The sequence below is a fragment of the Erinaceus europaeus genome, chromosome 15 (assembly GCF_950295315.1).
Source record: "Erinaceus europaeus chromosome 15, mEriEur2.1, whole genome shotgun sequence".
Taxonomy (NCBI): domain Eukaryota; kingdom Metazoa; phylum Chordata; class Mammalia; order Eulipotyphla; family Erinaceidae; genus Erinaceus; species Erinaceus europaeus.
In genome coordinates, this window is record NC_080176.1 from 23241117 (window position 1) to 23265577 (window position 24461).

The window sequence follows — 24461 nt, forward strand, 5'->3', positions numbered from 1 at the left end:
TGGCTCAGCGATAACCCCAGTAGCAGTAAAATAAATAAATAAATCTGTTTGGGAAACCAGTTTGTGGGCCCAGGGCTCAAGAGCTGTTCCTAGTTGGTGTGGGGGGGCAGTGACACAGGGTTGAGACATACAGAGACCACATCTGGGCACGCTCACCCCCAGGACACAGGGGAGGGGAGGAGTGGATGCTCCATGGGGCCCCCACCACCCTGCCCAGCCCTGATGCCCCCCTGACCTGCACCCCATCTCCTTGTCTTCAGGGAGCCCCGCTGAGAACGCTTCCCTCAAGTCAGGCGACCGGATCCTCTTCCTCAACGGGCTGGACATGAGGTTAGAGGCTCCCGGGGACACACAGCCAAGTGGCAAGGTGTCTGTGAGACTCCTGCCCGTGGAGTAGCAGGACATGGGGGGGGGGGAGGGCGTCTGTCACTTCCTGGAGGAATTTTTATTTTTTAATTTTTTATTTATTTAAGAAAGGGGACATTAACAAAACCATAGGATAGGAGGGGTACAACTCCACACAGTTCCCGCCACCCGGTCTCCATATCCCATCCCCTCCCCTGATAGCTTTCCCATTCTCTATCCCTCTGGGAGTATGGACCCAGGGTCATTGTGGGATGCAGAAGGTGGGAGGTCTGGCTACTGTAATTGCTTCCCCGCTGAACATGGGCGGTGACTGGTTAATCCATACTCCCAGTCTGCCTCTCTCTTTCCCTAGTAGGGTGGGTCTCTAGGGAAGCGGAGCTCCAGGACACGTTGGTGGGGTCATCAGTCCAGGGAAGTCTGGTTGGCATCATGCTGGCATCTGGGACCTGGTGGCTGAAAAGAGAGTTAACATACAAAGCCAAACAAATTGTTGAACAACCATGGACCTAAAGGCTGGAATCATGCAGATGAAATATTGGGGGGTATTCTCTGCAAACTCTTGTGTACTTCTGCTTTCAGGTATATATTTTTCCCTGATTTATGGACACGTGTGAACATTTGCTCTATCTCAGGGGACCTGGTCTATATCTAGGTTTGGGGACTTTATTGGGGAGTGGACCACCTGGAATGGAATTAGAGAATACTATGAAAGGAAAGGTCTCACCCGAGTGATGAAGCTGAAGGATTGTCATTCCACACCTGAAGTCTCTGGACACAGTCTGAAGTGAAGCATGCTGGGGTGGCACCCGTTGCGTTGATTAGGTTGCGATCGGCGGATGCAATATTATTTGATATGAATTGAGAGAAGCATGCAGGAAAGTGGGACCCACCCTAAGGTTCCAGAACTGGGGGAAATATGGCTCTATAGTGGAAAGTGAGGTTCCTGCTGTCTTAGGGACAATGGATTGTTATCATCACATTATTTGGTAATTGGGTTAACTTTGGAAAGTCCCTTTGTTAGGGTTTGCTGTATAATACCCAGCATCTTGTATATAGCAGTGCCACTGGTTGCTTCTGTTCTCCCTTGTCTAGGCTTTTGAGAAAGTCAACATACCAAAGACTCATCCTATGTATTAAAAAGACTCTAGGCATATGATCAATTTTTCCCATCTCATATTAATTGAATAGTGGTTTATATGACTACATTTTAATAGGAGTGTACATAAACACCATTTCCACCACCAAAAGACTGTGTCCCATCCCACCCCCCCACCCCCCCACCCCCTCACCCCCTCACCCCCTTCCGCCCCGGGAAGCTGAATGTCTACCCTCCCCCCACCACAGGGTTTTTACTTTGACAGTATCCAAGCCTCCTGCAATCCCAAGCCCATTATTCCCAGGCCAGTGTTTTCATTCTTTTATGTCAGAGGGAGACACACACACACACACACACACACACACACACACACACACACATATACCACAGCACTGCTTCCTCTGGAGCAGTGGTGTTCCCACCTAGTGCCCAGGCATGAATCGGGCTTCAGGCATAGTAAGGTGTGCACTACTACAAATATATATTCCATTTGTTTATTTTATTTTATTTTTTAAATTTCTTTATTGGGGAATTAATGTTTTACATTCAACAGTAAATACAATAGTTTGTACATGCATAACATTTCCCAGTTTTCCATATAATATAACAATACAACCCCCACTAGGTCCTCTGTCATCCTTCTTGGATCTGTATTCTCCCCATCCACCCACCCCAGAGTCTTTTGCTTTGGTGTAATACGCCAATTCCAGTTCAGGTTCTACTTGTGTTTTCTTTTCTGATCTTGTTTTACAACTTCTGCCTGAGAGTGAGATCATCCCATATTCATCCTTCTGTTTCTGACTTATTTCATTTAACATGAATTTTTCAAGGTCCATCCAAGATCGGCTGAAAACAGTGAAGTCACCATTTTTCATAGCTGAGTAATATATATATATATATAATCTCACAATGTGCTCAGCCACTCTATGTGTTGTTGGACACCTGGGTTGCTTCCAGGTTTTGGCTATTACAAATTGTACTGCCAAGAACATATGTGTACACAGATCTTTTTAGATGGGTGTGTTGGGTTCCTTAGGATATATACCCAGGAGAGGAATTGCAGAATCATAGGGTAGGTCCATTTCTAGCCTTCTGAGAGTTCTCCAGACTGTTCTCCACAGAGGGTGAACCAATTGACATTCCCACCAGCAGTGCAGGAGGGTTCCTTTGACCCCACACCCTCTCCAGCATTTGCTGCTGTTACCTTTTCTGATGTATGACATTGTCACAGGAGTGAAGTGGTATCTCCTTGTTGTCTTTATTTGCATTTCTCTGACAATCAGAGACTTGGAGCATTTTTTCATGTGTTTCTCGGCCTTTTGGATCTCTTCTGTGGTGAATATTCTGTGCATGTCCTCCCCCATTTTTGGATGGTGTTATTTGTTGTCATGTTGTTGAGATTTGCAAGTTCTTTATATATTCTGGTTATTAGCCTCTCGTCTGATGTATGGCATGTAAAGATCTTCTCCCATTCTGTGAGGGGTCTCTTGGTTCGGGTAGTAGTTTCTTTAGCTGTGCAGAAGCTTTTTAATTTGATGTAGTCCCATAGGTTTGTGCTTGTCTTAGTCTTCTTTGTAATTGGATTCGTTTCATTGAAGATGTCTTTAAAATTTATGTGGAATAGAGTTTTGCCAATATTTTCCTCTAAGTATCTGATAGTATGTGGTCTAACATCCAAGTCCTTGATCCACTTGGAATTTACTTTTGTATTTGGTGAAATATAGTGGTTCAGTTTCATTCTTCTGCATGTTTCAACTGATTTGTTTATTTTGGATAGAAACAGATATTGAGAGAGAAGGGGGAAATCTAGAGGGAGAAAGAAACCTGCAGCCCTGCTTTACCACTCAGGAAGCTTCCCCCTTGCAGGTGGGGGCCAGGGTCTGGTGCCTGGGTTCTTTTTTTTATTATTTATTTATTGATTCATGAGAAATGATAGGAAAGAGAGAAAGAACCAGACATCACTCTGGTACATGTGCTGCTGGGGACTGAACTCAGGACCTCGTGCTTGAGAGTCCAATGCCTTATCCACTGTGTCACCTCCTGGACCACATGCCTGGGTTCTTGCACATAGCAATGCGGGCACTCAACTGGGTGCACCACCACCCCAATCCCTGGAACTCCTTTGTTTGTTTGTTAGGGTGTGTGTGTGTGTACACATGTGGACATTCACACCAGAGCCTAGACTTCCTACCTGTGTGGTTCCACGGCTCCTGGCAAAGTCTCTTTCCTTTTCTTGTCTCTCAAGATAGGGAGGGAGAGAGAGGAAGAAGGAAAACCTTGACATCTGCCGTGTGTGATGCCAGGGCCTCCAAGCTGGCTCCTTTCTTGGCAGATCATGCATTCTATCCACTGAATGACCCCTCAGCCCTCCGAAACTTTTTTTTAACTAGACCATTGTCCAGCTCTGGCTGATGGTGGCAGGGATTGAACCTGGGATTTCAGAGCCTCCGGCAGGAAAGTCTTTTTGCAGAACCACTATGATGTCTCCTTCTCTTTTATTTTTATAAGAGCCATCCAGGTGGTGGCATAGTGGGTAAAGCCTGAGGCATGATCCTGAGTTCCATCCCCAGCATCATGTGTGCCATGCTTTGGTTGGTGCTTTGGTTCTCTCTCGCTCCCTCAATGCATAAGTAAGTAGATCTTTTAAAAAAGGAGAAGAGAGGGAGTCGGGCGGTGGCGCAGTGGGTTAAGCGCACGTGGCGCAAAGCGCAGGGACCGGCGTAAGGATCCCGGTTCGAGCCCCCGGCTCCCCACCTGCAGGGGAGTCGCTTCACAGGTGGTGAAGCAGGTCTGCAGGTGTCTATCTTTCTCTCCCCTCTCTCTCTGTCTTCCCCTCCTCTCTCCATTTCTCTCTGTCCTATCCAACAACAAAGCAACGGCAATAATAACCACAACAAGGCTGCAACAACTAGGGCAACAAAAAGGAGGGAAAATGGCCTCCAGGAGCGGTGGATTCATGGTGCAGGCACCGAGCCCAGCAATAACCCTGGAGGAAAAAGAAAAAAAAAAAAGGAGAAGAGGAAGAAAGAAAGAAAACAAGAAAGAAGAACACCTTATTTTTCAGAGAGAGAAACAGATATTGGAGTCCTGCTAACTTTGGCATATGCAATATGGGGCATCGAACCTGGGTGGTTGGAGGCCTTGGGCTTATAATTCTGTGCTGCGCTATCTCCCAGCCCCTCTGGGAACTCCGGAGTCTGTCCAGGCCTGCATGTCCCTTCATCCTTCCAAGCAGAATGCGCCAGCTCCATGCCAGGGACCCCGAGTCCCGGGGCCACCTGTCTGATATCCAGAGGGGGACTGGACCTCAGAGTGACAGGGGGCCCTCCTGTACCCCTCCCCCCCATGGGCCCCCCAGAGAGGAGCGAGTGGGAGGGGCTGTGGGCTGAGTGGCCTCTGTGATTGGCAGGAGCTGTTCTCACGACAAGGTGGTATCCATGCTGCAGGGCAGTGGCGCCATGCCCACACTGGTGGTGGAGGAGGGCCTCGTCCCGTTCCCCAGCGGTGAGCCCGCCCCGCCCCTGCCACCCTGCTTCCACGCATGGGGCTTCCCAGCCGACCCCCTCCCCCCCCCCCGTGCTCGCCTCCCCAGCTCCATAGTCACAGGGAGGGGTGACCCGTGCCTCTCCTCCCTGTCCCCTCCCTCCAGACACAGACTCCCTGGACTCGCCCAACCCGTCTTCGGCGCTCACCTCCCTGCAGTGGGTGGCGGACATCCTGCCAGGCAGCATCCGTGTGCAGGGCCTCACCTTCAGCCAGCAGCTGGAGCACCTGCTCACGCCCCCCGAGCGCTATGGCGTCTGCCGGGCCCTGGAGAGCTTCTTCCAGCACAGGTGCTGGCGGCCGGGCGGGTTTGCGTGGAGGGGGCCTGATCCCACCCACTCATCGAGGGTCTTCCTGTCCTGCTGGGTCCCCTGCTCATAGGGCAGGCACCCAGGAAACAGCAGCTGGTGCTGCCCTCGGGTCATCACACAGTGACTCTGAACCCTGCTCGCCAGTGTCCAGGCCAAAGGACAGCCTTGTCCCTGGAGCAGTCACTGTCCCCACACTCCGGTCTTAGAGTGTCTGTACTGGGGGCGGCATGGTGGCACACCAGGTTAGGCCACAAATCACCCTGCAAGGACCTGGTTTGAGCCCCTGCTCCCCACCTGCAGTAGGAAGCTTCACAGGTGGTGAAGCAGGTCTGCAGGTGTCTCTCTGTCTCTCATCCTCTCTACCCTCCCCCCCCATCTCAACTTCTTTCTCTCTCCTATTAAATAAAATAGAAAAAAAAAAGTAAAAGTAAAAAATAGCTACCAGGGGAGTCAGGCAGTAGCGTAGCGGGTTAAACGCAGACGGCACAAAGCACAAGGATTGGCGTGAGGATCCCAGTTCGAGTCCCTGGCTCCCCACCTGCAGGGGAGTCACTTCACAAGCAGTGAAGCAGGTCTGCAGGTATCTTTCTCTCCCTCTCTCTGTCTTCCCTTCCTCTCTCCATTTCTCTCTGTCCTATCTAACAACAACAACATCAATAACAACAACAATAATAAAACAGCAAGGGCAACAAAAGGGAATAAATAAATATTTTTTTAAAAAATAGCTACCAGGAGCAGTTGGCACTGAGCCCCAGCCATAGCCCTGGTGGCAGGAAGGAGGAAGGGGTGGCGCCACGCACCTGGCTGAGTGCATATGTTACAGTGCACAAGGACCTGGGTTCAAACCCCCAAGCATGAGGTCCCAAGATCAATCCCCGGCAGCACATGTACCAGAGTGATGTCTGTTTCTTTTTCTCCTCTTGTCTTTCTCATTAGTAAATAAATCTTTGAAAAAGAAAGAGGGAGTCGGGAGGTAGTGCAGTTGGTTAAGCGCACATGGCGCAAAGCGCAAGGACCGGTAAGGATCCCGGTTCAAGCCCCCGGCTCCCCACCTGCAGGAAAGTTGCCTCACAGGTGGTGAAGCAGGTCTGTAGGTGTCTTTCCCCCTCTCTGTCTTCCCCTCCTTTCTCCATTTCTCTCTGTCCTAAGAATGAAAACAACAACAACAATAACTACAACAACAATAAAAACCAACAAGGGCAACAAAAGGGAAAATAAATAAATATTTTAAAAAATTAAAAAGAAAGAAAGAGGAGAGAGAGAGGGCGAGGGGTGGGGGAGGAAGAAAGGTTTGTCCCTGGCCAGAAAGAGCGAGCCCAGGAGGTCGAAGCTGGGCCTTGCCACCTGCAGCATAGGCTAAGACCCTGGCTCCACCTGTGTGGTGTTTTGGCAGCAGAGGAAGCTCAGGTGCTGTGGCGGCTCCTCTTCTCCTTTTAAATGTATGTTTGTTTTATTCTATAGAGAGAGACAGACAGATAGACTAGAGCACTGCTTAGCCTCGATGATAACCCTGGTAGAAAAATAAGAAGAAGTAACTAAAGAAAATTCCATCACATGGGCGGAGCAGGGTTTGACTACTCATTCGATTTTTATTTTATTTTATGTTTTTCCACCACAGCAATCACTATGACTTGTCATCTGCAAGACGAATCCACATTGCCTAGTGACCATTTCTCTTTCTCCTTCTCCTTCCTATTTTTATTTATTTTATTTATTTAGTTTTGCCTCCAGGGTTATTGCTGGTGCTTGGTGCCTGCTCTACAAATCCACTGCTCCTAGAGGCTATTTTTTCCATTTTGTGGTCCTTGTTATCGTTCGTATTATTATTACTGTTGTTATTGTTGTTGTTGTTGGATAAGACCAAGAGAAATGGAGAGAGGAGGGGAAGACAGAGAGGGGAAGAGAAAGACAGACACCTGCAGACCTGCTTCACTGCTTGTGAAGCGACTCCCCTGCAGGTGGGGAGCCGGGGGGCTCGAACCAGGATCCTTGTGCTTCACTCCATGTGCACTTAACCCACTGCGCTACCACCTGGCCCCTATTTTTATTTTTATTTTTTATTTATTATTATTTTAATTTATTTTCCCTTTTGCTGCCCTTTTTTTCATTGTTGTTGTCATTATTGTCGTTATTGATGTCATCATTGTTAGGACAGAGAGAAATGGAGAGAGGAGGGTAAGATAAAGAGGGGGAGAGAAAGACAGACACCTGCAGACCTGCTTCACCCCGTGAAGCAACTCCCCTGCAGGTGGGGAGCCAGGGCCTCGAACCGGGATCCTTATGCCGGTCCTTGCACTTTAAGCCACGCGTGCTTAACCCACTATGCTACCGCCCAACTCCCGCTATTTTTTTTTCACTTGATAAAACAGATGAGAATTGAGAAGAGAGGGGGAGAACAGAGAGGGAGAGAGGGAGAGAGAGAGGCGCCTGCAGTCCTGCTTCGCTGCTTGTGAAGTGAACCCCCTTTGCAGGTGGGGAGCTGGGGGCTTGAACTGGGATCCTTGTGTGGTCCTTGTGCTTTGCACTAAGTGTGCTTAACCTGGTGTGCTACCACCCGGCAGGGGGCTTGAACTGGGATCCTTGTGTGGTCCTTGTGCTTTGCACTAAGTGTGCTTAACCTGGTGTGCTACCACCCGGCACCTGATGGTTTTTAAAATATATATATTTATTAAATGGGGTGGAGGGGTGGAGCTGAGAACCAGAGTGTCACCAAGAATCAAACCAGGAGAGTCGCGTGGTAGTGCAGCGGGTTAAGCGCACTTGGCATACAGCACAATGACTGGCTTAAGGATCCTGCTTCAAGCCCCCGGCTCTCCACCTGTGTGTGGGGGGGAGGTCGCTTCACAAATGGTGAGGCCGGTCTGCAGGTGTCTATCTTTCTCTCCTCCTGTCTGTCTTCCCTCTTCCCCTCCTCTCTCCATTTCTCTCTGTCTTTTGCAACAATGACATTAATAACAACAATAACTACAACAACAATAAAAAAACAAGGGCAACAAAAGGGAAAATAAATATTTTTTTAAAAATCAAAAAAGAATCAAACCCAGGACAACATGCATGCAAGCCAGGAGCTCTACCCACTGTGAGCCTCCCAGGTCAAGGGGAACCTTCATCCCCATTTCACAGACAGGGAAACTGAGGTCCAGGAAGTCATGGTCACATGGTCCCCAAAAGTCAAGGTCATGTGGTCCCAGAAGTCGAGGTCACATGGTCCCCAGAGCCCACCTGCTGAACAAGGATGAATCCTTTGAGCCAGAAGTGCTCCCCCAACCTTCCTGCCCCCCCCCCCCCAGGAACATCGACACTCTCATCGTGGACGTGTTCCCAGTGCTTGATACGCCCACCAAGCAGGTGCTGTGGCAGTTCATCTACCAGCTGCTCACCTACGAGGAGCAGGAGCTGTGCCGCGAGAAGATCGCCTGCTTCCTGGGCTACTCGGCCATGACGGGTGAGCCTTCTGGGTACCCTGCAGGCTCAGCTGAGAGGCAGCTCCTTCAGAGTGCTCTTGGACTTGAATTTTAACACTTTCAACACCTTTTTCTATTTTTTTTTATTGCCACCAAGATTATGGCTAGAGCTCAATGCCAGCACTTGAGTTCACTGCTCCTGGTGTCCATTTTTCCCCTTTAAAAAAAATTTATATGTATATATATATTTGCCTCTAGGGTTGGTTATTGCTAGGCCTCGGTGCCTGCACTACAAATTCACTGCTCCTGGAGACCATCTTTTTCCTGTTATTGCTGTTATTGGATAGGACAGAGAGAAATGGAGAAAGGAGGGGAGACAGAGATGGGGAGAGAAAGATAGACACCTGCAGACCTGCTTCACTGCTTGTGAAGCAACCCCGCCCCTGCAGGTGGGGAGTCAGGCTCAAACCAGGATCCTTGTGTGGTCCTTGTGCTTTGCACTATGTGTGCTTAACCTGGTGCACTACCACCTGACTCTTCGTGGCCATTTTTTCCCATTTTATTGGACAGGACAGAGAGAAACTGAAAGAGGAGGGGACACAGAGAGGGAGAGAAAGATAAACACCTGCAGACTTGCTTCATCATTTGCAAAGCCACCCCCCTACAGGTGGGGCTCGAACCTGGATCCTTGGACGGGTCCTATGTGTGCTTAACCCAGTGTGTTACCACCTGGCCCCCTTAAAAATATTGTTATTTCTATTGTATTTTATAAGACAGAGAGAGATTGAGAGGGGAGGAGGAGACAGAGAAATAGAGATGAGAGACACCTGCAGATCTGCTTCTTCACTTATGAAGCATCCCCCTTTTAGGTGGGGAGTAGGGGCTCAAACCTGGGTCCCTGCGCATGGTAGTGACATGCGCCTAACCAGGTGTGCCACCACCCAGCTCCAACATTGGGTCTTCTTACTTCCTTTTTTTTTTTTTCCTAATCATTTAATTTATGAAAGATTACTTTGTGAGCAGAGTCAGAAGCAAAACCTTTAGTAGTTTACATTTTGTTCATGACAATACTATAAACACTACCTTAAAAAAATAGTACATTTGCCCAAGAGTGATAATAAATATTAAACTAAAAAAGTTATCAAACATTCAACTGTCAAACAGATACTCATCAAAATGAGGTAAGTCTAAGGTGCCATCTGCTAAATAATTTAGTGCCGAAGTGGAAAAAAACTCATCGAAAATATCCATTTTCATGGAACTTTCCAAGTTCAATGTTTTAACAGAAGCATTATCTGCTAGTGAGTCTGGCTGAACTTCACATTGATTTTTCTTGGTAGGGCTACAGTAATTATGGTCCTGTCTCAGATATGTGCTTTGGGGAATGACACTTAATTCACTGGGTACTGGTACTGGGATGTGGTTATCTCCCACTTCCAAATACCTAACATCAGCCTCCCCACTTACTTCCTTTTTTTATTTCACAAGAGAGAGAGTTGGAGCACTGTTGTGGCACATGCGTTAAACTCAGGACCTCGCGCCTAAGAGTCCAACACTTTAGCCACTGAGCCACCTTCTGGGTTGCTATTATTATTATTTAACAATAATAATATTTAAAATCACATCACAGCTCAGCTCTGGTCTACAATGGCGCTGGGATTGAGTGTGTGACCTCAGAGCCTCAGGCATGATAGTTTTCTGCAGAACTACTGCTGTCTCCTTGGCCCTATGACCTTGGACTTGAAACACCTGATGGGTCTGTGTGCCCAATCTGCCATGTTTTAGGGCCCATAATCTTGGGGATGGTGTGTCCCCACCCCTGCCATGACAGGGTCCCCTCCATTTCAGCCTGTCACACTCCCATCCCCACCACCATGGGCAGCAGGACTCGGGGTTGAGATTTGGAAGTCTGGGGTCCTTGGCTTTGGGCCTGCAGACACTAGTGTCCTGTTCAGGATGGTGTGATCCCTGGGCTCCTGCACCCCCTCTCCTAGCCCAGGGACCCCACACCCTCTGACCCACCCACCCCCCATGACACGCTGTCCGCTACAGAGCCTGAGCCCGAGCTGGACCCAGAGCCGGAGCCGGAGCCTGAGCCAGTGCCAGAGCTCCACCGCCACAGCTCCCTGCGGGCCTCCTCCATGTGCCGCCGCAGCCTCAGCCTCCGCTCACAGGGCTTGGACACCAGCCTGGGCTGTGGTAAGGGTCCGGGCAGACCGCCTGGTGCGATAGTGGCAGGTTCCTGGGCACCAGGGGGCTGTGAGATGCAGGCTCTCTCCCAAGGCCGAGGCTGGAGCAGGGTGTCCACAGAACTTGCTGCTTCTCCCTGCCGTGGTTCTGGGGTTCCTGGGCCCCATGCCTGCCCTACCCCTGCCTGACTGTTCCCTCACTCCCCAGGGCCTGCAGACTGCCCAGACATGCCTCTGCCTCTGATCCCAGGAGAGCGCCAGGCCGGAGATGGCACCTCCCTCCCCGAGACCCCCAACCCCAAGATGGTAAGACAGCACTGACCTTCTTTGCTGGTGGGGAATGGGTGGGTGGCCCCAGACGCTAGACACATCCCTGCCTCCCAGACCCCCAGGCCAGTCTGTGAGTCCCCATAGAGCTGTGGGGGAGCAGGGGGTAAATAGACTCACCTGCGTGCTGCTCCCCAGATGTCAGCCGTCTACGCGGAGCTGGAGTCCAGGCTGAACAGCAGCTTCAAAGGGAAGGTGGGGACCACGTCCAAGTCCCGGGTCTCTCCTCCAGTGCCCAGCCTGGCAGCCTCAGCAGGTAGGGCTCCACCAGGCCTAGGCCCAAGGCCTTCTAGCCTCCCCACTGTCTGCCTGGGTGTGACCCCCACATCCAGGCACAGCCCTGGGGCCCTTCTTTGTTGCACAGCCACAAGACAGAGTTGGGGATGCAGACTCCATGGGAGGGCTCAGCTGACAGGACCTCCCCCCCCACCCCACCCCCGCTGATCCTGAACCAGAGAGGGCTCACTGTGCGGCCTGCTGGCTGTGTCCTTGCGGCCCTGGACAGAGCTCCAGGGTGCTCCTAGGATGGGGGCACCACGGTGTCTCTCTTCTCTCCGTCTACTTCTCCCTCTCTCATCTCCATGTCTAAAGCAACAGAAAAGTAGCCTTGGAGGTGCCTCAGCAGTGCTGGTGCTGTGCCTGCAGGAGAGCCTGCTCTCACTCCCCTATGCCCCAGTCTTTATTTTTTAAATAATTTATTTCTTTATTGGGGAATTAATGCTTTACATTCAACAGTAAATACAATAGTTTGTACATGCATAACATCCCCCAGATTCCCATTTAACAATACAACCCCCACTATGTCATTCATCATCTTTCATGGACCTGTATTCTCCCCACCAACTCACCCACCCCAGAGTCTTTTACTTTGGTGCAATACGCCAATTCCATTTCAGGTTCGACTTGTATTTTCTTTTCTAATCTTGTTTTTCAACTTCGGCCTGAGAGTGAGGTCATCCCATATTCATCCTTCTGTTTCTGACTTATTTCACTCAACATGATTTTTTCAAGGTCCATCCAAGATCGGCTGAAAACGGTGAAGTCATCATTTTTTACAGCTGAGTAGTATTCCATTGTGTATATATACCACAACTTGCTCAGCCACTCATCTGTTGTTGGACACCTGGGTTGCTTCCAGGTTTTGGCTATTACAAATTGTGCTGCCAAGAACATATGTGTACACAGATCTTTTTGGATGGATGTGTTGGGTTCCTTAGGATATATCCCCAGGAGGGGAATTGCAGGGTCATAGGGTAGGTCCATTTCTAGCCTTCTGAGAGTTCTCCAGACTGTTCTCCACAGAGGTTGGACCAATTGACATTCCCACCAGCAGTGCAGGAGGGTTCCTTTGACCCCACACCCTCTCCAGCATTTGCTGCTGTTACCTTTTCTGATGTATGACATTCTCACAGGAGTGAAGTGATAGCTCATTGTTGTCTTGATTTGCATTTCTCTGACAATCAGAGACTTGGAGCATTTTTTCATGTGTTTCTCGGCCTTTTGGATCTCTTCTGTGGTGAATATTCTGTCCAAGTCCTCCCCCCATTTTTGGATGGGGTTATTTGTTGTCTTGTTGTTGAGTCTGGCAAGCTCTTTATATATGTTGGTTATTAAACTCTTATCTGATGTATGGCATGTAAAGACCTTCTCCCATTCTGTGAGGGGTCTCTTGGTTTGGGTAGTGGTTTCTTTTGCTGTGAAGAAGCTTTTTAATTTGATGTAGTCCCATAGCTTTATACTTGCCTTAGTCTTCCTTGTAATTGGATTTGTTTCATTGAAAATGTCTTTAATTTATGCGGAAAAAAGTTCTGCCAATATTTTCCTCTAAGTATCTGATAGTTTCTGGTCTAACATCCAAGTCCTTGATCCACTTGGAATTTACTTTTGTATTCGGTGAAATACAGTGATTCAGTTTCATTCTTCTGCATGTTTCAACCCATTGTTTCCAACACCATTTGTTGAAGAGACTCTGCTTTCCCCATGTAATAGTCTGGGCCCCTTTGTCAAAGATTAGATGTCCATAGGTGTGGGGCCTCATTTTTGGGCTCTCAATTCTATTCCACTGGTCAGTGTGTCTGTTCATGTTCCAGTACCAAACAGTTTTGATGACAATGGCCCTATAATACAGTTTGAGATCTGGGAGTGTGATGCCTCCGGTTCTGTTCTTTTTTTCTCAAGATTGTTTTGGCAATTCTAGGTCTTTTCTGGTTCCAGATAAACATTTGTAGCATTTGTTCTATTCTCCTAAAAAATGTGCTTGGGATCTTGATGGGGATAGCATTAAATTTGTAGATGGCTCTGGGTAATATATTCATTTTGATGATGTTAATTCTTCCAACCCATGAACATGGAATATCTTTCCACTTCTTTGTGTCTTTTTCAATTTCTTTGAGTAGTGACTCATAATTTTCAGTATACAAGTCTTTCACTTCTTTGGTTAGGTTTACTCCTAGATATTTTATTGTTTTTGTTGCTATAGAAAAAGGAACTGATTTCTGGATTTCAATTTCTTCTAACTTAGTGTTTGCATAGAGGAATGCCACTGACTTTTGAATGTTAATTTTATAGCCTGACACATTACTGTATTGCCTGATGATTTTCAAAAGCTTCTTGCTGGATTCCTTAGGTTTTTCCATGTATACTATCATGTCATCTGCAAATAAGGAGAGTTTGACTTCTTCTCTTCCAATCTGTATGCCTTTAATTCCTTGCTCCTGCCTGATTGCTATGGCAAGAACTTCCAACACTATGTTGAATAGTAATGATGATAGTGGGCAGCCCTGTCTAGTACCTGATCTGAGGGGAAATGCTTCCAGTTTTTCACCATTGAGTATGATGTTGGCTGTAGGTTTGCTATATAGAGACTCCACTATCTTCAGGAATTTTCCATCTATTCCCACTTTTTGTAGTGTTTTGATCATAAAGGGATGTTGTATTTTGTCAAAGGCTTTCTCTGCATCTATTGATATGACCATGTGGTTTTTGGTCTTGCTTTTGTTGATGTGGTGGATCACACTGATTGATTTACGTATATTAAACCAACCTTGCATGCCTGGGATAAACCCCACTTGGTCATGATGAACAATCTTTTTGATATACTGCTGTATCCGGTTGGCTAGAATTTTGTTCAATATTTTCGCATCTATGTTCATCAGAGATATTGGTTTCCCACCTAAAAAAAAAAAAAGAAAAAAAAAGAGATATTGGTCTGTAGTTTTCTTTTTTGGTTGTGTCCCTGTCTGCTTTTGGTATCAGGGTGATGTTGGCTTCATAGAAGCTGGCAGGGAGTATTCCAGTGTCTTCAATCTTCTGGAAGACTTTTAAAAGTAGAGGTATTAGTTCTTCTTTGAAAGTTTTGTAGAATTCATTTGTAAAACCATCTGGTCCAGGACTTTTATTTTTGGGAAGATTTTTAATAACTGTTTCAATTTCATTAGCTGTGATGGGCCTGTTCATGTTATTCACTTCCTCTTTACTTAGTTTTGGAAGTTGGTAGGTATCTAGGAAATCATCCATTTCTTCCAGGTTCTCTAGCTTGGTGGCATATAGTTGTTCATAGAAGCCTCACATAATATGTTGAATTTCTGCAGTGTCTGTTGTGATATCTCCTCTTTCATTTACTATCCAATTTATTTGGGTCTTCTCCCTTTTTTGTTTTGTGAGTCTGGCTAAAGGTTTGTCGATTTTGTTTACTCTTTCGAAGAACCAACATTTACTTTCATTGATCTTTTGTATGGTTTTCCTATTCTCAATGTTATTTATTTCTGCCCTAACTTTAGTGATTTATGTCCTTCTGGTTGCTTTAGGATTCCTTTGTTGTTCTTCTTCTAGGTCTTTAAGATGTGCAGTCAGGCTGTTTATTTGTGCCTTTTCTTGTTTCCTAATGTGTGCTTGTATAGCTATGAACTTCCCTCTTAGGACTGCTTTAGCTGTGTCCCAAATATTTTGATAGCTTGTGTCTTCATTTTCATTGAACTCTCAAAACATTTTGATTTCTTCCTTGATTTCCTCTTTGACCCAGAAGTTGTTAAGAAGTGTACTGTTGAGCTTCCACATTTTGGGACTGTTACTAATCTTTTGTTGATTGTTAAGTGTTAGTTTAATCCCACTGTGGTCTGAGAAGATGCTTGGGATGATTTCAGTGCTCTTGAATTGGCTGATGCTGTCTTTGTGGCCTAACATATGGTCTATCCTTGAGAATGATCCATGTGGATTTGAGTAAAATGTGTATTCCAGTTTCTTGGGATGAATGACTCTGAAAATGTCCAATAGTTCTAGTTTATCTCTTCATTTAGCTCCCTTATGTCTTTACTGATTTTCTTCCTGGATGATCTGTCAAGTTGAGATAGTGGGGTGTTGAAGTCCCCTACTATGATTGTGTTACTGTTAATATATTGCTGTAGCTCTTTCAGTAGAAGTTTGATGTATTTAGATGGCTTCTCATTGGGTACATAGATATTAATAATTGTTAAGTCCTCTTGATTGACTGATCCTCTGAGCATTAAGTAGTGTCCATTCCTATCTTTTTAAATCTTATCTATTTTAAAGTCTATCATGTCAGATATGAGAATAGCTGTTCCTGCCCTTTTTTGTGGGCCATTGGCTTGTATGATAGTTTTCCATCCTTTCACTTTAAGTCTGTGTTTGTCTTGTTGAGTTAGGTGAGTTTCCTGTAGACAACATATTGTTGGGTTGTGTTTTCTGATCCATCTTCCTACTCTGTGTCTTTTAATAGGTGAATTCAGGCCATTGACATTTATTGATATCAAAGATTGAAGATATTTTAACGCCATTCTTGTAGAGTTTTAGAGTGTTTTGATATATGTCCTATTTGTGGTGGTCTGGTTGTTTATAGGAGACCTTTCAGAACTTCTTTCAGGGCAGGCTTGGTGATGGTTGCTTCCTTCAACTGTTGCTTGTCTGAGAAGGTTTTGATGCTTCCATCTAGTCTGAATGACAGTCTAGCAGGATATAGTATTCTTGGCTGAAAGCCTTTCTCATTGAGCACTCGATAGATATCTTGCCATTCTCTTCTGGCCTGTAGTGTTTGTATGGAGAAGTCTGCTGCTAATCTTATGGGTTTTCCTTTGTAGGTGACTCTTTGTTTTTCTCTTGCAGCCTTGAGGATCCTTTCTTTATCCTTTTTCCTTTCCATTCTAAGTATGGCTTGTCTTGGTGTCTTTAGGTCTGGGTTAATTCTGTTTGGGACCCTCTGGGCTTCTTGAATCTTTATGTCTTTGGTGTTGTCTAGACTAGAGAATTTTTCAGCTATTATGGCCTGGAGAATGCTTTCTTCCTCTCCTTCTCTTTCTTCCTCTGGTATGCCAATAATGCCTATATTGTTTCTTTTGAAGTCATCCCATAGGACTCTGTTGTTGTTTTCAGCATCTCTTAGTCTCTTTTTGAGATCTCTTAGTTCTTTTTTAGTTGTCTCTAATTCATCCTCAATCTTGCTAATTCTGTTTTCAGCCTCATAGATTCTATTCTCTCTGCCCTCTACTGCTTTCTGGAGTTCATCTATTTTGTTGCCCTGCTCTGATACTGTTTTAGCTTGTTCAGCTAGTTGCCTTCTTAGCTCAGCGATTTCAGCTTTCAGCTCTCTAATAACCATGAGATAATTAGAATTTTCTTCCATATTCTCATTTGTTGTTCCTGCATTTCTGATTACAATTTTTTCAAATTCTTTACTCACTCCTGTTATTATTTCCTTAGCTAATCTTTGGATATTGAACTCGTTGTTTTGTGCTTCACCCTCTGGAGGACTTTTAGCTGGACTCTTGTCCTGGTTCGAGTCTCCAATATTTTTTCTTGTTGTTTTAACCATTTTATATATTATGTTATGAGTTCCCTTTATCAGTACTTTTCGAATTATTGATCACTATCGCCTGGATTGACTTGTATCCAAGTAATTTAATTAAAGGGTTTACCGTGGTGGAAGTTAACAGTTTTTTCAATCCCTGAGTTGGAGCTCAGTAGTGTAAAAGCCTCTTATTTTTTCTTCCCTGTAGGCTATGGGAGCCTGAGGGCTTTTAAACTATCAATAGGCTTCTTAGCTTAATCACTGACTCCTGACCAAGAGATAAAGCAGGGTGTGGCAGAGATAATCCAGTGGTTATGCAAAGAGACTTTCACAGCCCCTCAGCTATGCCACCGAGGTATAGGTCTTCTCCTGAGTTTCCCGGTTAGATCTCTGTCCCCTGGTGTCCCTCCCTGTTGCTGCTCCAGATTCTGAGGGTAGTAGCAATGGAGACTCAGAGTTGCACTTGGTGAGTCTCTGGGGAGTCCTTTCCTCCCTTCAGCTGTCCCCTTGTTGTGGAGCAGACTGGAGGTGGTGTCTCCACTGATAAACTGTCGAACTGTTAGCAGTCACTTAATCTCTCCTTAGGCCCCTCTCTCCTCTCTGTCACCAGCCACGCATGTTTGTACTCACGGGTGATTTACTGGGTTTCTGTGTTCATTCTAGTCCTGTCTTGTTTCGGTCCGGGTGGTCTCCTTTGGTATTCCTGCTTCACCGCTTTCAAAGTGTCCCTCCCTGCAGGCCGGGAGCTGGGGGGCTCGAACCTCTGTGCCCAGTCTTAAAGGGGGCAGGAGATGGCTCACCCGGTAGAGTGTGCACCTTACCAGGTGTGAGGCCCTGGGTCCAAGCCCTACACTGCGTAGGAGCACCATGGTTGACCAGGAGAGTCCCACGGCTCCCCTCTATTTCTCACTCTTTGAAACTAGAAAATGAGAAGCTTGGGCTGGTGGGCCGCTCACACACCACAGTCCTATGTAGCTGGGTGGTGACTCGTGCCAGAGCTCACATTCCCGTGTTTCAGGACTTGTTCAAGCCCCCAACCCCACCTATAGAGAAGAAGCTTCACAAGTGGCAAAACAGTGCTACAGGTCTCTGTTTCTCATCTTCTAGAACAAAAGAGAAAGAAAAAGGAAGGAAGGGAGGGAGGAAGGGAAAGAGAGAAAGAGGCTGGGAGACAGCATGATGGTTCTCCTGCCTGAGGCTCTGAAGTCCCATGTTGAATCCCCAGCATCACCATCAGCCAGAGCTGAGCAGGTTCTCTCTCATTCTTTCTGTATCTCTGAACTACAGCAGACAGGACCCTTGAGAGGTGACAGAGGGGTCTTGTGGCTGGGCCCCTGGGAAGGCCCCTCACCTGTGGCACATCCCCAGGGCTGGGGCGTGACCCCTGGACCCCTCTGGCCTTGGGGGGACCCACAGGGAGGACCCTGCTGCCCGGGTGCTGACTCAGCTATGCCCCCTCTCTTCAGCACCCAAGAGCCTGTCCAGCATCTCGTGGTCCAGCGAGCGGCTGCTGCCTTCATCTTGCTACTACCCGCTGTGCTCCGAGGGCCCAGCCTCCCCCAGCAGCTCCGAGTCGCACCCCTACGCCAGCCTGGACAGCAGCCGTGCACCCTCCCCGCAGCCCAGCCCTGGGGGCCCCCTGGGGCCAACCAGCCCACCCAGCCTGGAGCCGGGCCTCCGTGCCAGCAGCCGGAGGAAACTCTTCACCTTCTCTCGGCCAGTGCGAAGCCGGGACACTGACCGCTTCCTGGACGTGCTAAGTGAGCAGCTGGGCCCCCGGGTCTCTATCGTAGATGACTTCCTGAGCCCGGAAAACGACTATGAGGAGGTGAGCCGGCAGGCAGGCCATGGGATGACGGGGTCTGGGGGGCCCTTGAGGACGAGGGCGGCCAGACCACCCAGACTATAACTCCCAACAAGCTGCCAGAACCCCCGCCCTCATCCACTGCCCTGCCTTAGCCTCCTTCTGTCCTCCGCACACCCCCTGCACCCCCACCCCGGCCTCGCCCTCCCCTGGCCTTGCTCTGCCCCCACCAGATGAGCTTCCTGGAGGACCAGGGCAGCTTCGTGGAGAGGAGCAGCCCCAGCGAGTGTGTCAGCAGCAGCGAGGAGGGGAGCTCCCTCACCTACTCCTCAGCCTCCGACCACATCCCCCCGCCCCCGCTCAGCCCTCCGCCGCCCCCGCCCCTGCCCTTCCACGACCCCAAGCCCAGCTCGCGCGCCCCCGACGGGCCCCGGGGCGCCCCTCCGACGCTGGCCAAGCCCCTGGCCCAGCTGGGTCAGCCTGTGCCGCCCCCGCCGCCGCCCCTGCCCCCGCCAGTGCCCTGCGCGCCCCCGCTGCAGGCCCGCGGTCTGGGCCACCGCCGCGGCGAAACCAGCCACATGAGCGTGAAGCGGCTGCGCTGGGAGCAGGTGGAGAACTCGGAAGGCACCATCTGGGGGCAGGTGGGTGGCTGCGAGCCATGGGAAGCACCTTGGGGAGGCTCAGCCCTCAGGGTCCCTCTATGCCCCCCCTAACACGCACACGCGTACACAGTCTTCCTGACTCCCGCATGAAGTTACCCAAAGGTGACTGTGTTGGTGTCCACAAGGCAGTCCAAAGAACATATATATATATATATTATTGATTTGGGTAGAGAGTCATCGAGAGGGAATGGGAAGATAGAGCGGCAGACACCTGCAGCTGTGCTTCACCACTGGCAAGGCTTTTCCCCTACAGTTGGGGACCTCAGTGCTTGAGTGCAGTGATATGTGTGCTCAACCAGGTACACCACTGCCTGGCCCCCATGGGGTATTTGTTTGTTTGTTTCAGTGTTTTATATATTTATTTTAGTGAGAGAGATACAGAAAGACCAGAGCCTGAGGGTAGATAGCATAATGGTTATGCAAACAGACTCTCATGCCTGAGACTCCAACGTCCCAGGTTCAATCCTCCACACCACCATAAGCCAGAACTGAACAGTGTTCTGGTAAAAATAAATAAATAATAAATGGCACCAGAAAGACCAGAGCCCTGCTCAGTTCTGGCTGATGGTAGTGCTAGGGATTGAACCTGGGACGTCATAGCTCAGGTGTGGAAGTCTCTGCATAACCACTATACTGTCTCCCCCACACTCCACAGCCGGGTCCTTAGCCCCTCCTGCCCCAGGTCCCAGGGCTTGAGGGACTGCCCTGAGCCCAGCACCGTCTCCCCTCACTCCCCCCACAGTTGGGGGAGGACTCTGACTATGACAAGCTGAGCGACATGGTGAAGTACCTGGACCTGGAGCTGCACTTTGGCACCCAGAAACCTGCCAGTGAGTGGCCTGCGGGCCCTGGAGGGCCTCTACCGACCTCTGGGCCACCCCACCCCAAATCCCCAGGCTGGCACTAGCCATGGTTCAGAGCCTGGAGACGAAGGTGATGGTGACAATGCTGAACAAAGGCCAGACTCCCCCCACCCCCCGTTTCAAAAGTTCCCCTGTGACAAGTCTGAGGAAGGGACCTTGAGCACCCAGTTCCCTGGAGGTTGGTTGGGAGGGGGATATCCACACAAGCCGAGCCCTTTGCTCCAAGCCAGCGGCTGGAGGTCGGGAGGCCCCAACAGTCTCTCCGCATCCCTCGGTCTCTCCCTCACCAAGCCTCCCTTCTCTGGGGATGACCCTGCAGCAGCCGCACTGCGGGGAGGGGCGGGGGAGGGTGACAGGTGGTTGGGCCCCCTGCCGGTCCAGCTCCATCCTAGGGCAGAGAGGGTGGGGGATGGACAGGCCCCAGGGCTGAGTCTGCTCAAGCTCTTAGGGGGTGGGGGTGGCGGGACTGTCGAGGTTGTTGGGTGGGTGGCCTCATCCCTGCGTCCCCCTTCCAGAGCCGGTGCCCCGGCCCGAGCCCTTCAGGAAGAAAGAGGTGGTGGAGATCCTGTCCCACAAGAAGGCCTACAACACCTGTGAGGGCCCGGGGAGGCCGAGGGGTTGTGGGGGGCAGGAGACAACCCTCCCTCTGGGCCGCAGGGCCTCCGAGCCGCCCTGGTGGATGCCGGAACCCAGGCCGCGGGGGCCCCGGCACCTGCCGCCCGGCTGGGTGAAGACCCCCTCCCAGGCCGCGCAGCCAGGCCGAGCGCCCCCGGGCGCAGGTGCTGGCCTTGGCTCCAGCCCCCTCGGCCCGGCCCCGCCCCAGCTCTGCCGTCTCCCCAGCTCTGGCGCCCCTCGCCGGACCCTACCCAGTTCCCTGTCCCAACCCCCGCTGGCCCCGCCCGAGTCTAGGCTCCCCGCCTCCAGGGCCCCTTCGCCTTTCAATCGGTCGCGAGGAGGACCCTCCCCGTCCTTGAGCCGCCTCCTGGCCCGCCCCAGCTCTTCTCTCCGGTAGCCGGGGAGCAGCACAGAGCCCCGCCCCTGCCCGCCCGAGCCCACCCCGGGCCACCTGGAGCCCCGCCCCCAGCCCATCTGAGACCCTCCCCCAGAGAGGGTCCCCGAGTCCCTGTCACACTCCGATCAGGACCCGCCCCAGGATAGCTGGAGGCCACGCCCACCTCACTTTTAGGCCCCACCCACAGCTCACCTGGGGGGGGTTCCACACACTTCCTGTCCGGGTCCGCCCTCCTCCCAGTTGGGCCCCGCCCCCTCTTTTGGATACCCCTCCATTTACCTCTGCTCGGGTCCCGTCCCTGCTTTACCTGGAGGCCCCACCACCTGCCCAGTCTCAAGCACACTCCTCTCGGTCCCACCCCGCCTCACCTGGAGGCCACGCCCAGTCACACCTGGGCCCTGCCCCCGGCTCGCTGAATTTCCCCTCCACTTCCTGTCTGGGACACGTCAATCTGTCTGGGGACTGCCCCCTCCATCTGGGCCACGCCCACTTCCTTCTTGGCTAACCTAGCGGACCCACCCGCTTCCTGCCTGGATCCCTCCCCTCTTAGGCCCCGCCCCTGGCTCTCCTGGAGGCCCCGCCCCCTATGCCAGGCCCCGCCCCAGCTCACCTGGAGGCACCACCCAGTTCCTCCCGGCCCCGCCCACCTGGCGGGGGTGACTCTTCCCGTTGGGCCCCGCCCACCTCCCAGCTGGAGCCTTGGTCGGGCTCACCTGGCGGCCCCGCCCGCAGCCATCCTGCTGGCGCACCTGAAGCTGAGCCCGGCCGAGCTGCGGCAGGTGCTCATGAGCATGGAGCCCCGGCGCCTGGAGCCCGCGCACCTGGCGCAGCTGCTGCTCTTCGCGCCCGACGCCGACGAGGAGCAGCGCTACCAGGCCTTCCGCGAGGCGCCCGGCCGCCTCAGCGAGCCCGACCAGTTCGTCCTGCAGGTGCCTGCCCGCCCGTCGACTCCACCTACGAAAAGCCGGTGGCTTCTGCACTTGTGGTGCCGGGGGCTGAGCCAGCTGAGTTAGCTCCCCAGCTCTGAGTCCCAGTTTGACTTCTTTTTCCTGCCACCGCGGCTATCCTTGGGGCATGGTGTTTGCACGACTTTATCCTATCCCCGCTATTTGTTTTTCTAATAGAGGTCTGGAGAGACAACACCATGGTTATGCAAAAAAGTCTTCCATATCTGAGGAACTAAAGGGCCCAGGTTCAGTTCCCAGCACCAACATAAGCCAGAGCCTCGCATTGATCTGCTAATAATAATTAGTAAAGTGTCCAATAGAGACGGAGAGACGTAGCCAGGGACTGAGAGACAGAGACACCCGCAGCACTGCTCCACCACTCGTGAAGCTTCCCCCCCTGAATTTGGGGACCGAAAGTTTGAACCCAGGTCCTCAAGCATGGTAACATGCATTATACTGGTTGTACCACCCAGTTTTGTTTGATTGTTTCAGAGGATGAAAGGCAAGAGACAGAGGGAGAGAGTCAAGGAGGAGAGACAGCTGCAGCACCGCTTCACCATTCACAAAGCTCCCCCCCCCATGCAGATGGAGGCAGGGACTTGGGTTCAGGTCCTTGCTCATGATGACATCTGTACTCTACCAAATGCACCACTGAAGGTCCCGGGTTGCTACCTGGGCTGCCACCTGGTCTGTGGTGCTTACTTCTCCTGAGGGGAAGGGGGGCAGTGCAGTGGGGGTCTCCAGGTGGGTGTGGGGGGCATGGAGAAACCCCACCCTGTCTCCACGGCAGATGCTGTCAGTCCCCGAGTACAAGACCCGTCTACGCAGCCTCCACTTCCAGGCCACCCTGCAGGAGAAGACAGAGGAGATCCATGCCAGCCTGGAGTGCCTGCGCCAGGCCTCTCTGGAGCTCAGGAACAGCCGAAAGCTGGCCAAGATCCTGGAGGTCAGCCCCCCGCCCCGGCCCCCACCCCAGAGTGGGCCAAGATCCTGGAGGTCAGCCCCCCACCCCAGAGTGGGGAGCCCCAGAGGCAGATACCCACTGGCACCCTCCTCTCTACAGTTCGTGTTGGCTATGGGCAACTACCTCAACGATGGGCAGCCCAAAACCAACAAGACTACGGGCTTCAAGATCAACTTCCTAACCGAGGTGAGGGGGGCGGGCAGCAGGTGTGTACGGGCCTGCTCTGTCCCTGGGCTGGGGAGGCCTGGCCCCAGCTGTAGTAGAGAGGAGAGGCCGCAGTGATGGAGGGCCCTGACCCTTACAATGGGGCAGAGAAAGAAGATTCCAGAAGGACAAGGAGACTTAACCGAGCAGTTCCTCTACCAGCGTGGTGAGGCATCTTACCGTCCCCGTCCCCCCCCAGGGGATCTAAGGTCAGAGAAAGGATGGGTCAGATAGTTGGCCTTCCTCAGTACTTCTGGAACATATCCTCGTGGTACCTTCTATTACTCACTTGCCTATTTAATATTTTATTTATTTATAGTGGATAGAGACAGAAACTAAGAGGAAAGAGGGAGACAGGGAGAGAGCGACAGACACCTGCAGCCCTGCTTCACTGCTTATGAACCTTCCTGCCCTGCAGGTGGGGACTGGGGGCTTGAACCTGAATCTCTATGCACTATAATGTGTGTCCTCTGCCAGGTGTGCCACCACCTGGCCCATTGTTTATTTATTTTAGGAAGAGACAGCATGCAGAGGCAGAAATGCAAAGAGAGAGTAAGAGAAACCACAGCACTGAAGTTTCCTTCAATATGCTGTGAGGGCCCCGGCTTGTTCCCTTTTTTAAAATATATTTATTTATTTATTTATTTATTTTCCCTTTTGTTGTCCTTGTTGTTTTTTATTGTTGTAGTTATTATTGTTGTTGTTACTGATGTCATCGTTGCTGGATAGGACAGAGAGAAATGGAAAGAGGAGGGGAAGACAAAGAGGGGGAGAGAAAGATAGACACCTGCAGACCTGCTTCACCACCTGTGAAGCGACTCCCCTGCAGGTGGAGAGCTGGGGGATCGAACTGGGATCCTTATGTCGGTCCTTGCGCTTAACCCGCTGTGCTACCGCCCGACTCCACCCAGCTTATTTCTTTTAAAAATATATATTTATTTGTTAACAAACAAGAAAGAGATCGATCAG

General features: G+C 50.4%; 1 protein-coding gene and 1 long non-coding RNA gene across 8 annotated transcripts in view; one reads left to right on the plus strand and one right to left on the minus strand.

The window, feature by feature from the left end:
• The window catches only part of GRID2IP (Grid2 interacting protein), a 53232-nt gene that overhangs the window by 25344 nt on the left and 3427 nt on the right, over positions 1 to 24461 (plus strand). For all 3 annotated transcript variants that reach the window (XM_060173251.1, XM_060173248.1, XM_060173249.1), the window contains 14 exons: positions 261 to 330; positions 4872 to 4966; positions 5112 to 5295; positions 8607 to 8761; positions 10773 to 10919; positions 11118 to 11215; positions 11375 to 11492; positions 18503 to 18864; positions 19074 to 19481; positions 20245 to 20332; positions 20881 to 20958; positions 22110 to 22306; positions 23115 to 23270; positions 23388 to 23474. In XM_060173251.1, the coding sequence (XP_060029234.1) occupies positions 261 to 330; positions 4872 to 4966; positions 5112 to 5295; positions 8607 to 8761; positions 10773 to 10919; positions 11118 to 11215; positions 11375 to 11492; positions 18503 to 18864; positions 19074 to 19481; positions 20245 to 20332; positions 20881 to 20958; positions 22110 to 22306; positions 23115 to 23270; positions 23388 to 23474 (2243 nt within the window). The remainder of the gene's footprint in view (positions 1 to 260; positions 331 to 4871; positions 4967 to 5111; positions 5296 to 8606; positions 8762 to 10772; positions 10920 to 11117; positions 11216 to 11374; positions 11493 to 18502; positions 18865 to 19073; positions 19482 to 20244; positions 20333 to 20880; positions 20959 to 22109; positions 22307 to 23114; positions 23271 to 23387; positions 23475 to 24461) is intronic.
• LOC132533125 (uncharacterized) lies at positions 9746 to 22238 on the minus strand. Of its 5 annotated transcripts, XR_009545015.1 has the most exons (5): positions 21657 to 21785; positions 18744 to 18908; positions 11703 to 11821; positions 11357 to 11418; positions 9746 to 10977 (listed from the first exon to the last, which is right to left on the minus strand). It is a non-coding gene; the product is annotated as an uncharacterized LOC132533125 (long non-coding RNA). The 5 variants fall into 5 exon arrangements; XR_009545014.1 differs by lacking the exon at positions 21657 to 21785 and adding an exon at positions 22127 to 22238 and having other exon boundaries at positions 11357 to 11821; XR_009545013.1 differs by lacking the exon at positions 21657 to 21785 and adding an exon at positions 22091 to 22211 and having other exon boundaries at positions 11357 to 11821.